The sequence below is a fragment of the Neofelis nebulosa genome, chromosome 5 (genome assembly GCF_028018385.1).
Source record: "Neofelis nebulosa isolate mNeoNeb1 chromosome 5, mNeoNeb1.pri, whole genome shotgun sequence".
Taxonomy (NCBI): Eukaryota; Metazoa; Chordata; class Mammalia; order Carnivora; family Felidae; genus Neofelis; species Neofelis nebulosa.
The window spans coordinates 10,049,925-10,067,506 of NC_080786.1; the positions used below are offsets into that span (position 1 = coordinate 10,049,925).

The window sequence follows — 17,582 nt, forward strand, 5'->3', positions numbered from 1 at the left end:
CTAGTGTGTGCTGAAGGTACTACAGTGAGTAAGCCAGACAATGTCATTGCTCTCATGGAAACTTTATTCTTATATAAAGAAGGCAACACGGGGGGCACCTGGGTGGCTCAGTCGGTTAAGTGTCCGACTTCAGCTCAGATCACGATCTCGCGGTCCACGAGTTCGAGCCCCGCGTCGGGCTCTGGGCTGATGGCTCAGAGCCTGGAGCCTGCTTCCGATTCTGTGTCTCCCTCTCTCTCTGCCCCTCCCCCGTTCATGCTGTGTCTCTCTCTGTCTCAAAAATAAATAAACGTTAAAAAAAATTTAAAAAAAAAAAGGCAACACAGTATAAATAACCTGTATTTCTGGGGGAGACAGGCAACAAACTATAAACCACCAAGGAAAGCTTCACATGGCAAGAAGTGCTGTGCAGAGAATTACAACAAGGTAATGTGCTAAAGAGTGTCTGGGTGGCTACTTTAAGTAATGGAGTCAGGAATGACCCAGGGAGGTGACGTTGCAGCTGAGATATGAACAACAAGGAATCTGACACATGACCATCAAGGGACCCAGCAGTGCAGGCAGAAGCAAGAGCTATGCAAAGACTTTTCATTCCAACTGGCTTTTCTTTTCTCTCTCTCTCTCGAGTCCATGTATAGAGCAGTATTCACCTATGTGGTCATCAATTCAATTAGAACGTGAGTTCTCGTTTGGCCAGGCCTGTGCTGGGTTCTCCAGTGAGGAAACTAGAGGAGACAGGGCACTGGAGGGAGCTCCCAATAAGCCTGACAAGATGAAAGAGGCCTACACCCAGGCACGGATCAGGGCACTATGCAGGACTGAGGATGCTGAGAAATTGTCCATATATTGAAGCTGCAGGGATTCCAAGTGGAAACTAGCAAGTGCTTCTTACAGAAAAAGTCTATGCTTTTCCATTCCTGAGCACCCTTTTGTCTGCAAACAAAAAACTGCCCGTTGTAGCAGAAGCTACCAGCATCCCACGCTCATTTCTTGAACTTTATTTACTCTTTTAATTGTGCTGCAACCAACTCCCAACAGTCCATATCTGTATCTTTATTCCTGAGGACTTTTTTCTAAAACTAGACGTCTGCCTTGCCCAGGCATCCTAGACCAGAAGAACCTGGGGATTACCATGCTGGCAACAGCTTCTCCACTCAGGACTCTCAGTAGATGGAGTATTAACATCCCAGCTTCCTCACCCCTCCGTAGGGATAATTCCAAGATGTTTCTTGTGTACTAGTTGCCAGAGTTCCTCATCAGGATTAGGTTCTCATCACCCACTATGGTAGCTGGTTTATTAACAGCACACGCTTTACTGCCTATCTTCTTTGTTTCACTTCTCCATCCTCTGAATGGAGTTTCCTAGGGCCACTTCTTGCACTCAACTTGCACTCAAACCATCATCTCAGAGTCTTCTTCTGAAGGAGATAACCAAGATACCAGTTGTTTAATGCCTTACCCTTGGTAGGTAGACCCAGATGGACTGGCTTAGCAAATATAGCTTCCATTAGCACCAGAGCAGATAATTTTTTACCCAAACCCTGTCTACTTGCAAACATTAGTGTCTAGAAAAAGCATCATTAGGACCAATTTAGAGTTTGCAATCAGAGAACAAGTTGATCAACATAAAGTGAGGAACCTACCTGACAAGAAGTGCTTGTTGTCGTGAGTTTTTCATATGCATTTGATGGGAGCCAAGCTCCCTGCTGAAGAGGACGAAGCATTAGACATGTGTGAAAATACAATCACGCTTTAAAGCAAGTTAGTGGCGGGGCGCCTGGGTGGCTCAGTCGGTTGAGCGTCCAGCTTCGGGTCAGGTCATGATCTCACAGTTTGTGAGTTCGAGCCCCGCGTCGGGCTCTGTGCTGACAGCTCAGAGCCTGGAGCCTGCTTCGGATTCTGTGTCTCCCTCTCTCTCTGCTCCTCCCCTGCTTATGCTCTGTCTCTCTCTCTCCTTCAAAAATAAATAAAAACACTAAAAAAATAAAAAAAAATAAAGCAAGTTAGTGGCAAAAAAGCCACTTGCCTAAAAGGCCAACAGATGTGTAGTATCCACAATTAAGGTGACTTCTTAGTTTGCAGCCATTGCCTCAGTGGCCATTTCTGTGCTGCCATACCCCTGTGCTTCTCCTGGTAATTGGCGACACCCAAGCTGATCAGTCATGGTATCTGCCCACTACTGTGACCATCAAGACTGATGGACATATGAACCTCATCAATTCAACAGATCTCTCGCTGGGATTTTTCTCACTGGTGCTGGCAGGAAAAGTGCCTTCCCTTCAGATTTCCAGGCTATAAGAATATATGCTGGAATCTGCCACAGCCATGTCCCCTGACTCCCGTGGGAAAGCCCATCTGCTCTTGACTAATATGAGAATGTTATTCTCTCAAAATGTACATTTTTTTGTAAAATGGAAGTCTACTTGTTTTCCACAAAAAGAATAAATCTAGGATTTCAAAAAATGTATTTAAAAAATTTCAATATAGATATTGTTATCAAATTCTGGTAATACTTCTTTTGCTATGTTTAGGTCCTAAGGTTGCCTCCAGGTTTGATGATTGGCTAGGAGGACTCACAGGACTCAGCATATATACTCAAACCTATAACTTTTTATAGCAAAAGAATACAAAGCAAATCAGCAAAGGGAAAAGGCACATGGGGTGAAACCCAGAGGAAACTAGGTTCAAACAGCCCTTTCTCAGTGGAATCACACAGGATAAGCTTAATTCCTCCAGGGATGAATCATAACAACATGTGAGAAATGTCTACCAGGGAAGTTCATTAGAGACTGAGTGCCAAAAGTTCTTACTGGGGGCTGGTCACATACGTATATATCCTCTGCCTAGTACATACCCAGTTTCCAGAGCCACAGAAGGAAAACAGGTGTTCAGCAGATTGTTTGCTCAAATAGTTCAGGCATAATAAAGCATTCTAATCATTCAACTGAAGTTTTCAGTAAGCATAGGAAAATTGATTACCATTCAAGTTCCCTGATTCCACCCACAGAGCAGCATTTTAGGCAGGCTTTTCTAAAGACAGCAGTCTTGGGCCTCTTAATTCTTTTCTGCACAATTTCCTATTTAAGATATAGGATATCCTTTAATTAAAAAATGGTATAAGCAAATAAGGTAGAATTGTATCTTCTCACTGGATTCCTTTTCTCTCCTTTTGTTCACCTTTTTTCTCCTTTCCCTAAATTATAAAAACATGAAAGTTACTTTGGTAGGGATCCCTGTGTATTATAGTGGATATACTGAAGGAACTTAGAGGCAATAGATAACCAGTACACCATACACTGGGATAATCATATGCCTTTTCTTTATTCTGTTAATATGATCAATTATATGAATAGATTCTCTGATCTTAAACCATTTTTGCCTTCCAGAGTTAAAGCCAACTAGGTCAGCAACATCTAGGGGTTTAAATGCTGCTACATTCTATTTCCTAATATTTTATTTGATTTTTAAATCTATGTTTATAATGAGATTGGTCTATAACTTTCTTGCCCTGTCTTTGGTATGGTATAACAAGATAAGTTAGGTAGCTCTCTTTTTCCATTTTCTAAAATATTGTGATTGAGAAAAGATTATTGATCCTTAAGGGTCTGGTAAAATGTGCCTATGAACGAATGTGGAACCTGTGTTTTTCAGAAAGGAAGACTATGTTTGGTCATAATGGTTTTACTATGAGTCATTTCAAAGAAATATAAAAGTAGAGAACATAGCTTGCTCAAAAATCCCCATATACCTCTCACCTAGATACAATTATCAAGATTAAGCCACATTTGTTTCACTCATTATATCTAAAAAACAAAGGACATTTTCTTGCATAACCAAAATGTCATTATCCTTATGTTCAATATTCATTATTAGATGGCTAACAAAATTAAGTGTGTTTCCTTGTTTTCACCTACTATCTAGACCATTATCAAATTTCCCATCTGGCTATGTCAAAATGTCCTACACAGTTGTTTGGAAAGAGATTAGGGGTTACTAATTCAATTTTTTCAATGGTTGCTAGTTTATTTAGGCCTTCTATTTCTTTTGAGTCAATTTTGGCAATTTCTCTTTTCTAGAAAATTATGTTTCATCTAAATTTCCCGACCAGCACTCCTGATTAGTTTTGCCAGGGTGCTATCCATTAAAGTGCCAACTGCTGGTGTGATCCCACTGTAAAAGGCTTAAAACTCAGAATCAATACCTGAATATTCCTGCTACTAAGGTTCTCCAAATCAAGCCTGAGTTTGTAAACTCCTTGGATATGAATTTTCTACTCTGGAGGAAGAGGGAGGAGGTATCAGTCCTTTTGGCGCATGCTGGCCCTAGGCCTGCCTTCTCCCAAGAGTTCCTTCACCTTAACCACAGACTGAATAGCATACCTTATGCTCAAATCATGTGAAGTATAATTTTAATTCACAGGACAGAATAAAAGAATTTTGAGCAAGGAGGGAACTTGGAATGTATTTCATCCTGCTTATTTTCCAGATGAAGTAACTGAACTCCAGGATCAAAGTGATTTGCCCCAGATCATTTGATCAGGAGACTTTACTGGAGGAGGAGGGGGGAGGAAGGAGACTTTACTGGAATGGCAAGATACAAACGAATTCCAGGAGATTTAATGCATTTTAAATACTCCCCAAATTAAGTACACTACTACATTCCAGAGCCCTAAAGTCTAGTTACATTGAAGTCAGCTGCCCCAAAGCATAGTAATTACAAATTATTCCCCATGGCAATGCTTTTCTTTCTTCCACAAGTCTTTGTATGAAAGTCAGTTTTACCAACCCATTTCATCTCAAAGTAGGCAATGTACATTTCACTTTTTTCCAAACCTATAAATGGTCAGCTGTAACACTGTAAGCAAAATCAGACCCAGGACCACTAACTTCTCAATTCAGCCTAGGTTACAAATGTGAACCCCAGGAGACTGTTGCTTTGATAGAGATACTGGACTTTTAGAGAGGTGGAAATGGCAACCTGACAGAGACAGCACTTCCACTGTGGTGCAGAAAGTCTCTGTACTTTACAAGGTGGCACAAGTGCAAAAACAAATTAGAAACCACCTGAGTGACCCTGATTAAAAATTTTTTTTTTTTTTTTACGTTTCTTTATTTTTGAGAGGCTGAGAAAGACAGAGCATGAGTGGGGAGGGGCAGAGAGAGAGGGAGACACAGAATCGAAAGCAGGCTCCAGGCTCTGAGCTGTCAGCACAGAGCCCCACACGGGGCTCGAACCCACGAACCGCGAAATCATGACCTGAGCTGAAGCCAGACGCTCAACCGACGGAGCCACCCAGGCGCCCCGTGACCCTGATTTTTAAATTTACTGTAAAGCTACAGTAATCAAAACAGTGTGTCACTTCACACTCATCAGGATGGCAATTATTAAAACAAAACAACAGAAAATGACAAGTGTTGGGGAGGATGCTGAGAAATTGAAACCTTGTGCATTGCTGATGGGAGTGTAAAACAGTGCAGTTCCTCATAAAAACAGAATCAGCTTATGACCTAGCCATCCCACTTCTGGGTATGTACCCAAAGGAATTGAAAGTAGGCTCTCAAAGAAATATTTGTACCCTCCTCCTGATAGCCATATTATCACAATAGCCAAAAGGTAGAAGCAACCCAAGTGTCCATCTGCTGGTGAATAAAGGAAATATGGTATACTCACACAACGCAGTCATTATTTAGCCTTAAAAAAAAAAAGAGAAGGAAATCGTGCAATATGTGGTTACAGGGTTGAAACTTGAGAACATTATGCTAAGTGAAACAGGTCAATCACAGAAAGACACATATTGTATGATTCCACCTGTATGTGGTAACTAAGAGTCAAACTTATTCAAAGCAAAGAATAAAATAGTTGTTGCCAGGGGATGGGAAGAGGGGGAAAGCAGTTGCTATCAAGGGTTACAAAATTTGACCTATGAAAGATGAATAAATTCTAAAAACTTGCTGTGCATTTTGTCTACTGGTAACAATACCACATTGTACATTTAAGAGTCTGTTCAGAGAATAGATGTCGGGGCGCCTGGGTGGCTCAGTCGGTTAAGCGGCCGACTTCGGCTCAGGTCACGATCTCACTGTCCCTGGGTTCGAGCCCCACATCAGGCTCTGTGCTGACTGCTCAGAGCCTGGAGCCTGTTTCGGATTCTGTGTCTCCCTCTCTCTCTCTCTCTCTGACCCTCCCCCGTTCATGCTCTGTCTCTCTCTGTCTCAAAAATAAATAAATGTTAAAAAAAAATTAGAAAAAAAGACGGTAGATGTCATGTTAAGTGTTCTTACCATAATAAAGTAAAAAAAAAAAAAAAAAAAAAAAAAAAGAGTGGTTGCCTGAGGCTGGTAGAGGGGAGAATACAGTTGGATACAGAGTTTCAGTTTTCCAAGATGAAAAATGTTCTGTGGATAGATTGGTGGTAATGATTGCACAACAATGTTAATGTACTTAATGTCTCCAAATTTTACACTTGAGTTAAATGACAATTTTAGGCAATGTGTATTTTAGTTTTAAGAAAAAACAAAAACAAAACAGCGTGGCCCAGGCATAAAGATAGGTACATGGAACAGCGTAACAAAGTAAGTGCAGAAATAGAATAATAAGTGGCCACAAAACCAAAGGTAATTCAATTGATAAAACGCAGTTTTTTCAACAAAGGCGGTGGAACTACTTTGTTTTCATGGGGGGGGGGGGGTGGTGTCAAATGAACCTCAACCTCTACCTGGCACCACAACGAAAAGTTTCAATAGATCGTACTCTTACACGTAAAAATTAAGACTGTAAAACTTCTAGAAGAAAACACAGGAGAAAATCTTCAGGAGCTTGGGGTAAGCAGAGATTTCTTAGCACAGAAAGAGCACAAACCATACGAGAAACTGATCAAGTGCCTTCACTAAAATTAAAAACTGCTTCGCACAACCACCGTCTAAACAATGAAAAGGCCCAGCTGAGGAGAAAACATTCGCAATTATATATGAAAAAAAAGATTTGTACTTAGAACATATACGTATCACTCGTTTAACAAAACATTTGTACACAGAACTCTCGCATTCAATAAGACGAAAAGGAATAAAAAAACGGGAAAGGTCTTGAACTGACCCTTCACAAAAGAAGTAGAATGGCCACGAACAGAAAACTATTCCAGGGACGCTGGAGCCAAAGAGGGAACGAACGCACATCTCAACCTAAAAGGCTTTTGAAATGAGACAGTTTAACAGGAGGAGAGCGTCTTAACTACCCCTTGCGAAAAAGAAAACAAACAGATCGGTCGGTTTACTAGACGTCAACAACTTAATTTCTCACTGCTTGCTCACAGGTGTAGACAACACGGAAGCACCGCGACACCGGAAAAAGCGCGGACGCTCACGGCTCCAGAAGGAGGGCGAGAGGAAGTAGAGAGTGCAGGCGTGATGTCAGCTCCCAGATTGGGCGACTGACTCCGGGGCGGGGCAAAAAAGGACCAGCTCAGGTATGGGAGCTTCGGACTCGAAGCTCCTCTGGAGCCCCCAGACACGCCCACCTGCGCGCGCACCCTTCAGTTAAACACCCCCTTGGAGACCGTGCTCTCGCGGTATTTGTCCCGACTCTCGCGGGGTTTAGCGTGGCACTGGGAGGCCGGGCCCCGGGGAGGGGGTGGTGGTCGGTTAGTGGCGTTGGGCTCCGACCGCCGCGGTGGCATTGCTTTCTCCTCTGCTTACGGGGAGCTGCCCAGGCTGGAGGCTAACCAGGTGAAGAGCTCGCCCGCATGTGTGTGCGCGGTACTTGGGAGGCGGGAGGCCCGGCGCTGGAGGGGACCCCGTCTCAGCCTCCCGTGGTGTCGAGGCAGGCCGGCGCGAGTCGACCGTGGCGCGGGCTCCGCCCCAGCCTCCGCCCTAGCTCCCGCCCTGACCGCTTTCCTCCCCCTTTCTCCTAGCTCTTGCCGCCGCCTCGGTCGCGATGGGGGCGCAGGACCGGCCGCAGTGCCACTTCGACATCGAGATCAACCGGGAGCCGGGTGAGCCGGAGACTGGGCTCCTGCTGGGGCCTGGACCATCCCTGGGGAAGGAGAGGGGTCTGCCCTCATCAACCCTCCCCCAAGCCATTTTGGGAGCGGGTAGACGCAGTCAGCACTCCCTTTTCTCCTGAGCGAAAAATCCATGGAAAGGAGATTTTCCACGGAAAATCTATAGCCCGGATCCACCACTCCCATTCTACTCGGAGTCCGGGCCTCGCCCTCCCAGACCCCTTGCGGGGACACCACGCCCGGCACCCCCGAACTGAGTGTTCGTACCATGCCTGGCGCCAAGATAAAGGGGGTGCAATCTTCGGACTTTTTCTCTCTCAGTGTCTCTAGGGGCAAACACTCCCAATTCCTGTTTCTGGTATTTTTCTCTCTGAGGTTTGGACTCGTATATTGTCTTTCCTACGCCTTGTATGTATCATTAGTAGATTAACCCCACTAATATTTTTCCTTAAGTATCTTTAGCCAGAATGTCTTGGTTCGTGGGAAAATTACTTTGTGAAAGTCTTGTGCGATAAACCAAAGCAGTCTGTACCAACAGGCTTGCAGCACGAATGCACGTAGCATTAATGCTTCGCCTTTAGGGAAAGCAGCCGTTCGTGAGTATATTTTATTGAGAATAAAATGTTTTCTTCTGAAGAGTAGTTGCTACGTAGCAGACCCTTCAGGATTCCGAACTGTTAGCCTTCCCCACCCCCCCACCCCCACCCCCGTATCTGGGACAGAAGTTTTAGTTGGAAAGTCTTTGTGCAGCGTCTTGTTCAGCAGATTCTTACTGAGATCCTGCAACTGTTCAAGACTGAGGACAGCAAGGAATAAAACAAAGGACTCTCTTCCTTGTAGTTTGTATTCTGTTTGGGGGAAGACAGACCATAAACAAGGGGAAAAAATACAGTGGCTTATAGTAGGGTTACTGTTTTAATATGTTGGTCAGAAAAAGCCTTTTCTGAGATGACAGTTAAGCAGGCATCTGGAGGAGATGAGGAGGGGAGCCATTGTGGATACCTTTGAGGAGCATTCCTGGCAACCGAAGTTAGTACAAAGGCCCTGAGGAGGGAGTGTGTTTGCATGTTTGAGGAACTGCTGGAAACCCCTGGTGGAGTAGAGGAGCGATGAGAGTAGCAGGAAATGGCTGCAGACCATAGTGAGGACTTTGACTCTGAGATAAGATATTGAAGGGTTTTGAGCAAAGGAATGTTATGATCTTAGAAATCTTGTTGCATTCTCAGTTTTTAATATGTATATATATTTTGGGGGGTTGATGGATTTTCCTTTATTTTGATTGTTATAGTTACAGAACTGTATGCATTTGTCAGTATTCACAAAACTTTACACTAAGAAAGGATTAAATATGCTGTATGACAATTATATCTTAACAAAATATTATCGTTTAAAAACATCACCTAAAATAACCACAATCATTCTGTGACACAGAAATATCACTGGGAAGAGGTTGATATAATTAGGTTGAGCAGTTCATTCACTCTTTGTGGTGGTTGTAGATGGAAAAGACGATAATTTTTAGTTGAAGCTCATGGATGGGTGTCAAAATTCCCTAAATATTTGCATTGGTTTTTTTGTTTTTTTTTTTTTTACCTGTGTTGCATAAAATCAAATTGAGTAAATAGTGCTTGTGACATTTATTACATTTCCACAAATGCAATATGTAACTTACTTTATCTTTTATGCATTATAAAACTTGCTTTCTCTTTGAAATAAACATAAAGTACTTCCAAATTTACATTTATAGCACCCAAAAGAAAAGGAAACTCTTTTTAGGATGTGGCATAAATATTATTGACTTACCTTTGGAACAATGTGAAAATATCTCTTTTTAAAAAATTGTTTTTAACCATGTTTATCATTTTTCAAAATTTATATCCAAGTTAGTTAGCATATAGTGCAACAATGATTTTGGGAGTAGATATCCTTAATGCCCCTTATCCATTTAGCCCACCCCACCCCCCCACAACCCCTCCAGCAACCCTCTGTTTGTTCTCCATATTTAAGAGTCTCATGTTTCATCCCCCTCCCTGTTTTTTATTATTTTTGCTTCCCTTCCCTTATGCTTATCTGTTTTGTATCTTAAAGTCCTCATATGAGTGAAGTCATACGATATCTGTCTTTCTCTGACTCATTTTGCTTAGCATAATACCCTCTAGTTCCATCTATATATAGATGTGTATATATAGATGTGTATATACATATATATATACGTATATGTATACCATATCTTCTTTATCCGTTCATCCATCGATGGACATTTGGGCTCTTTCCATACTTTGGCTATTGTGGATAGTACTGCTATGAACATGGGGGTGCATGTGTCCCTTCAAAACAGATACCTGTATCCCTTGGATAAATATCTAGTAGTGCAGTTGCTGGGTCATAGGGTAGTTGTATTTTTAATTTTTTGAGGAACATCCATACTGTTTTCCAGAGTTGAGCACTTTTTCATGTGTCGGTTGGCCATCTGGATGTCTTCTTTGGAGAAATGTCTATTCATGTCTTTAGCCCATTTCTTCACTGGATTACTTGTTTTATGGATGTTGAGCTTGGTAAGTTCTTTATGGATTTTGGATACTAGCCCTTTATCTGATATGTTGTTTGTGAACATCTTCTCCCATTCCGTCGGTTACCTTTTAGTTTTGCTGATTGTTCTTTTCTCTGTGCAGCAGCTTTTTATTTTGATGAGGTCCCAATAGTTCATTTTTGCTTTTGTTTCTCTTGCCTCTGGAGACATGTTGAGTAAGAAGTTGCTGTGGCCAAGATCAAAGAGGTTTTTGCCTGCTTTCTCCTCGAGGATTTTGATGGCTTCCTGTCTTACGTTTAGGTCTTTCATCCATTTTGAGTTTATTTTTGTGTATGGTGTAAAAAAGTGCTCCAGATTCATTTTTCTGCATGTTGCTGTCTGGTTTTCCCAGCACCACTTGCTGAAGAGACTGTTTTTATTCCATTGGATATTCTTTTCCTGCTTTGTCAAAGATTAGTTGGCCATATGTTTGTGGGTCCATTTCTGGGTTCTCTATTCTGTTCCATTAATCTGAGTGTCTGTTTTTGTGCCAGTACCATACTGTCTTGATGATTACAGTTTTGTAATACAGCTTGAAGTTGGGGATTGTGATGCCTCCAGCTTTGGTTTTCTTTTTCAAGATTGCTTTGGCTATTCAGGGTCTTTTCTGATTCCATACAAATTTCAGGATTGTTTGTTCTAGCTCTGTGAAGAATGCTGGTGTTATTTTGATAGGGATTGCACTGAACATGTAGATAGCTTTGGGTAGTATTGACATTTTAACAATATTTGTTCTTCCTGTCCAGGAGCATGGAATATTTTTCCATTTTTTTTGTGTCTTCTTCAATTTCTTTCATAAGCGTTCTATAGTTGTCAGTGTATAGATTTTCACCTCTTTGGTTAGATTTATTCCTAGGTGTTTTATGGTTTTTGGTGCTCAGTTTTTATATTTTGAGGCTTGATGGATCTTAATCCTTACACCATAGTGAATCCATGTTTCAGATAACAGGGCTTATGTTTTTTTAAGAATTAAAAATAACATACTCATAAAAAGTGTTAAGCAAAACAGATTCTATACATAAAATACTCCTTTCCTAGTACATATTCATATCCTAGGTTTGCAATAACCTTTGTTATGAAAAATCTATAGAAGATGTTTGGTAAATGTTGTGTGAATTTCAGTCCCCAACATCCAAGGTAATTCATTATAATACCACACCATTCTGACAGAAGTGACTAGCAGTCTTGAGAACACTGAAACATAACAAGGAATGCTTATACTGTTCTAGGTTGACCCAGTTGATAATTGGCAATTTTATATGGTTCAGTATCACATAGAATACTTTTAGCACTTTTCAGTGTATTATCTAAGTAGTAGGTAATTGATTTTTACACAGCTTTTAAGGATCACTTCAATTGTTTGAAATGAGGTACCCCACTTATAGGATTTAACCATTAGTATGTCATTTGAGTACTTAGTCAAGTGATATTCTTGACTTCTTGAATTGTTAATAATTTGCTTAATGTAAATACAAAGTAGTAACAAAGATGGTTTAGAAATGGCCATACTGTTGGGGCACCTGAGTGGCTCAGTCGGTAAGTGTCCGACTTCGGCTCAGGTCGTGGTCTTGCAGTTCGTGGGTTTGAGCCGCACATCGGACTTTGTGCTGACAGCTCATGGCCTGGAACCTGCTTCAGATTCTGTGTCTCCCTCTCTCTCTCTCTCTGCCCCTCACCAAACTCACGCTCTGTCTCTCTCTTGCAAAATTAAATAGAAACATTAAAAAAAAAAAAAAAAAGAAATGGCCATACTGACTGTATTGATGAGAGATCAAGAAGTATTGATAAAAACTGAGTTGAATTCAACACAGTATGTATTATTTTTCATTACTATCAATGGAGATGTGTATGTTTTATAGCAAGTTAACTAGACTTTTGAATTACAAAACTACAAAATGAGTGCAAGTATATATTAAAAAAAGTGCCTTTTTTTAAGTTTATTTTGAGAGTGAGCAAGTGTGTGCACTCTTTTAAATATAGTTTTTTAAAAATTATTAAGGTTTGATAGGTTCTGTTTTAGGGGAGGGGCGGGGCGGGGGGGTGGGGAGAGTGAATCCCAAGCAGGCTCCTTGTTTTCCGCACAGAGGCCTATGCTTGTGGGGCTTGATTTGGGGCTCTATATCACAAATCATGAGATGACCTGAGCCAAGAACAAGAGTGGGTTGTCTGCCCTACTGAGCCATCCAGGCACCCTAGGAAGAGTCTTTATATATGAGTTTTTCTCTGTGAATCCAATAAAATGGTTCCTATTTGAAATAATTCCAGACTATATCTTAGGAATTTTTTTTTCAGAAGGTTTTTAACTAAAATTTTCATTTCTTTAATAGTTGCAGAACTGTTCATAGTATTTCTTCTTGTGTGAGTTTATCTGTCAGATCTGTAGTGATAGCTCTTCCTTCATTTCTGATATTGATAATCTGTGCCCTTTGTCTTTTTCCTTGGTCTGTTTGGCTTAGAGGTTTATCATTATTATCATATATATTATCATTTCAAAGAACTAGATTTTGGTTTATTTTTTTCCACTACTGTTTTTCAGTTTTTATGATTTCTGTTCTTTATGTCCTTTCTAATGCTTGCTTTGGCTTACTTTGCTCTTTTTCTAGTTTCTTTAAAGTGAAAACTTGGATTGATGACTTGAGACCTTCTTTTCTAATGTAAGAATTTAATGCTATAAATTTCCCTCTGTATGCAGGACCCCACAAATTTTGATATATTGCTTACTTTATTTTAGTTCAAAATATTTTCTAATTTCCCTTGAGGTTTAATCTTTGGCTCATGAATTATTGAGAAGTGTTTTGGGGCACCTGGGTGTCTCATTTGGTTAAGTGACTGACTCTTGGTTTTGGCTCAGGTCATGGTCTCATAGTTTGTGGGTTCAAGCCCCACATTGGGCTCTGTGCTGTCAGCACTTAGGATTCTCTTTGTCCCTCTCTCACCCTCTCTGCTTCTCCCCTGTTCTCACAGATGTGCTCACACCCTCTCTCTCTCTCAAAATAATAAACTTAAAAAAAAAAAAAGTGTTTTAATTTCCAAGTACAGTACTTGGATATTTTGCAGTTGTCTTTCTGTTAATGATTTCTAGTTTAATTCCATTGTGGTCAGAGAATATACTTTGTATGACCTTAGTTCTTTTAAATTTATTAAGGTTTGATATGTTCTATTTTAGTGAATTTCTCATGTAGACTTGAAAAAACGTCTGTTTTGCTGCTTTTGTGTGGATCTACATTTTTAAATTCTTAAAAAATGTTTATTTATTTTGTGGGAGAGCACGAGTGGGGAGGGACAGAAAGAGAGGGAGAGAGAGAATCCCAAGCAGGCTCCACACTGCCAAAGCAGAGCCTGATGCAGGGCTTGAACTCATGAACTGTGAGATCATTACCTGAGCCAGAATCAAGAGCCAGATGCTTAACTCACTAATCACCCAGGCACCCCTCTGTGGAGTGTTCTATAAATGTCAGTTTGACATTTGGCTAATAGTGTTGTTCTATTAGTTTGGCTACGGGTGTCATTTTGACACCAGTTGGCTAATAATGTTGTTCAGTTCTGTATTCTGGCTGATTTTTTTGTCTCCTTGTTCTGTTGATTACCAAGAAAGGAGTATTGAAGTCTCCATATATAATTGTGGATTTGTTTATTTCTTCTTTCAGTTCTGTTAGCTTTGGCTTCGTTTACTTTGAGGCTCTCTTGTTAGGTGGATGCGGACACCTTTAGGATTGTTAGGTCTTCCCAATGAATTGAGTCTTATCATTATGTAATGACCCTTGTTAATTTCCTTGCTTCAAAGCCTGCTTTGTCTAATGTGAATACTGCTATTTCAGTTTTTTTGTTAGTGTTTATGTGGTATGTCATTTTCTATCCTTTTATTTTCTAACTTCTATTTAAAGTAGGTTTCTTGTAGATGGTAAATAGTTGGATCTTGTTTTTTCTCCCTCCCTAGTTTTATTAAGATATGATTAACATATAACATTGTGTAAGCTTGAGGCATACATACGGTATGAAGATCTGATACACATATATTGTGAAATGATTGTCATAGTAAAGTTAGTTAACACTTGCATCAAAAGCAACCTGTTGCTTTTTTATAATAAGCTCTTTCTTTCGATGTGATTCTGGGGATTAGAATTCACTTTAGAATGGCTGTTGTTATACTGTTGGTTAATCCTTACAGCAGCCTTGAGAGGTAGGCATTTTTGCATCCCTCTTACAGATCAGCAACAATCTCAGATAAGTAACTTGCTCAAGGACACAGTGCTTATTAAGAACGGAGATTCAAAGATGGATCTTGTTTTTTAACCCATTCTCACAATCTTTTAAACAGTATATTTAGACTATTTACATTTAATGCAGTTATTGTTTGGATTTGTCTAATATTTGTTTTTGCTTCCTCTGTTTTCTTGTGTTTGGGATTATTTGAATATTTTTTAGTATTTTTAATTTTTCTATTGATTTTTGATGATCTCCGTAGTTTTCATTTGATGTAGTTTTAATAAAAATATTATTATACAGCCATAATATAATCAACACTTTTCCAAATCCAAATGATACTGAATACAGATCTACATGGTGGATCAGAGTGACTCCAACAAATTATATGGATTCAATCTCTCTGCATAGTTTTAGTGGTTACTCTAGAGATTACAATATACATATTTGGCTTTTCATGGTGTATCTAGAATTAATATTTTACCACTTCAGGTGAAATGTTGAAACCATCCCACCATATAATATCCCTTTACCTCCTACTTTATAGTGTATTTGTCATGTGTATTACATCTACAAACACTGAAAGCCTTTGCTTTCAAACATCACACATAGTAGCTTAACAAAAAATACTCTCATTACTTTCTCTCATTATTTCTGTTGCTCACATGTGTTCATTCCTGAAGTCTCAAGTTCCCTTTGGTATCATTCCCTTCTACCTGAAGAACTGGCTTAAAGTATTTCTTTTAGAGCAGATCTTCTGGCAACAAATTCTCTTTGTTTTTTTGTTTTGTTTTGTTTTTAACCTGAGAATTTTACTTTGCTATTATTCTTGAAAGATATTTTCACTAGTTAGAGAATTCTGTGTTGACAGTTACTTTCTTTTAGTACTTGAAAAATGTTCACTGCCTTCTGGTCAGTTTGGTTTCTGATAAGAAATCCATAGTCGTTCAAATTGTTTTGCCTCATATGCAATGTGTTACTCTTGTCTGACTGCTTTTGAGATTTTTACTCTTAAATTTTAGCAGTTTTATTGTGATGTGTCTGGGTGTGAATTTCTTTGTGTTTATTCTCTTTGGGATTTACTGATCTTTTGAATCTGTGTTTGTCTTTTGCCATCTTTAAGAAATTTTCAGCTAATATTTCTTCAGCTATTTTCTGTCTAGCACTCTTTTCCTCTTTCCAAGACTTTGATGACACAAATATCAAACGTTTTGATGTTACCTCACAAGTCTGAGGCTTTGTTCAGTTTTTTCCCCCCCAATATTTTTTTCTCTCTGCTTTTCAGATTGGATAATTTCTATTAATTGGTCTTTAAGTGCACTGACTTTTTCCTCTGTCATGTCCATTGTACTGTTGAACTCACCTAGTGAATTTTTAATTTGGCAATTGTATTTGGTTTTAAATTTTCCTTGTTTTTGCTTGAGAGTTTCTGTTTTTCCATTCATTTGTACTTAATGTAGTATGATTGTAATAGCTGCTTTAAAGTCTTTGTGTAACAGGTTTCTAACATCTGTATCATTGTGGAGTTTCTGTTTTTGTCTTTTCCCTTATGGGTTATGAGACTTTAATGGTTCTTTAAATGTAGATAAATGTTGAATTGTATCCCGGACATGGCCCTGAGTGTAGCTTAATTCTTGTGGAGAATGCTCACTGTTGTTGTTATTGGTGGTGATGATGATGATGATATTGTAGTAGGCAGTCAGCCTGCAACCACCTTCTGCTGTTTAGAGTCAGTTCCACACATGCATAATGCATGGATAAGCCCTGGAGTTCGTACCTTATGGGACGGTTTTCTTGAGGGAGCTCCCTCTTTGAGATTTCCTCAACACGTTTTGGCCCTTAAGGACTCCCTTTTTTGGTCATCTGGCCAGAAAGCTCGAGTTTTAGTTTCCTTACTCTCCCATGTACTTCTTATGATTGTGTCTGTCTCTGAGGCTAAGTGGCAAGAGAATAGAGAGTAAAAGCAGCAAAGGGGCACCTGGGTGGCTCAGTCTGGATGGATCAGTTGGTTAAGTGTCCAACTCTTGGTTTCAGCTCAGGTCATGGTCTCTTGGTTGTTGGGTTTGAGTCCCGCATCGTGCTCTGCACTGCTGGTGTGGAGCCTGCTTGGGAATCTCTCTCTCCCTCTCTCTCTGCCCCTCCACCACATGTGCTCTCTCTCTCTCAAAAGAAATCAGCTTTAAAAAAAAGATAAAAGCAGCAAGGATTCTTATCCTTTGGGAACACAGTTCCTCTAGTCAGCAAGATTTACCTCCCTTGAAGTTTAAAATTTTTTTTATGTTTTATTTTTTTTCTTATATTTGAGAGAGAGAGAGAGAGACAGAGCATGAGCAGGACAGGGGCAGAGAGATGGAGACAGAATCTGAAGCAGGCTCCAGGCTTTGAGCTGTCAGCACAGAGCCTGACTCAGGGCTTGAACTCATGAACTGTGAGATCATGACTTGAGCCGAAGTCAGCCGCCTAACCGACTGAACCACCCAGGCACCCCAACCCCTTTGAAGTTTTATATGCTTGCTTGGTCACCACTGCTCTTAGGCTACTATCACTGTGGAATTGCCTAGGAGTTAAAACAGGACAGAGTGGGAAAACAGACGGAAAATGAGATTTCCCCTATTCACTGTGATCTGTAGGAGTCCTCTTTCCTGCTCCCTAGACTAGAAATAGAGGGCTTTCCTCAGAGCTCTTTTCTGTACCCAGAGTGCAGTTCTGGGTTTCTTTTGGTTCCAGGTCACGAGATAAGGTAGGAAAACAAAATCCATTACCAATTCGGTGGGCTTTTGTGTTACTTCCAAGTCTGTCTGCTTCCATTTATTT

At 40.2% G+C, this 17,582-nt stretch overlaps 1 protein-coding gene and 1 long non-coding RNA gene across 11 annotated transcripts in view; one reads left to right on the forward strand and one right to left on the reverse strand.

Annotated features, from left to right (window-relative positions):
• Positions 1-90: 90 nt before the first annotated feature.
• LOC131511666 (uncharacterized) lies at positions 91-7,495 on the reverse strand. The gene is made up of 3 exons (XR_009261647.1): positions 7,093-7,495; positions 1,644-1,706; positions 91-1,418 (listed from the first exon to the last, which is right to left on the reverse strand). It is a non-coding gene; the product is annotated as an uncharacterized LOC131511666 (long non-coding RNA).
• An 81-nt stretch (positions 7,496-7,576) lies between these two features.
• Positions 7,577-17,582, forward strand: part of NKTR (natural killer cell triggering receptor) — a 60,801-nt gene continuing 50,795 nt past the window's right edge. For 5 of the 10 annotated variants that reach the window (XM_058729549.1, XM_058729551.1, XM_058729550.1 and 2 more), the window contains exons 1-2: positions 7,589-7,721; positions 7,907-7,987. In XM_058729549.1, coding sequence (XP_058585532.1) covers positions 7,930-7,987 — 58 coding nt within the window. In that variant the 5' untranslated portion in view covers positions 7,589-7,721; positions 7,907-7,929. Of the gene's footprint in view, positions 7,722-7,906; positions 7,988-17,582 lie in introns of all 10 variants that reach the window. The other 5 variants (XM_058729561.1, XM_058729562.1, XM_058729563.1 and 2 more) reach the window with 4 other exon arrangements.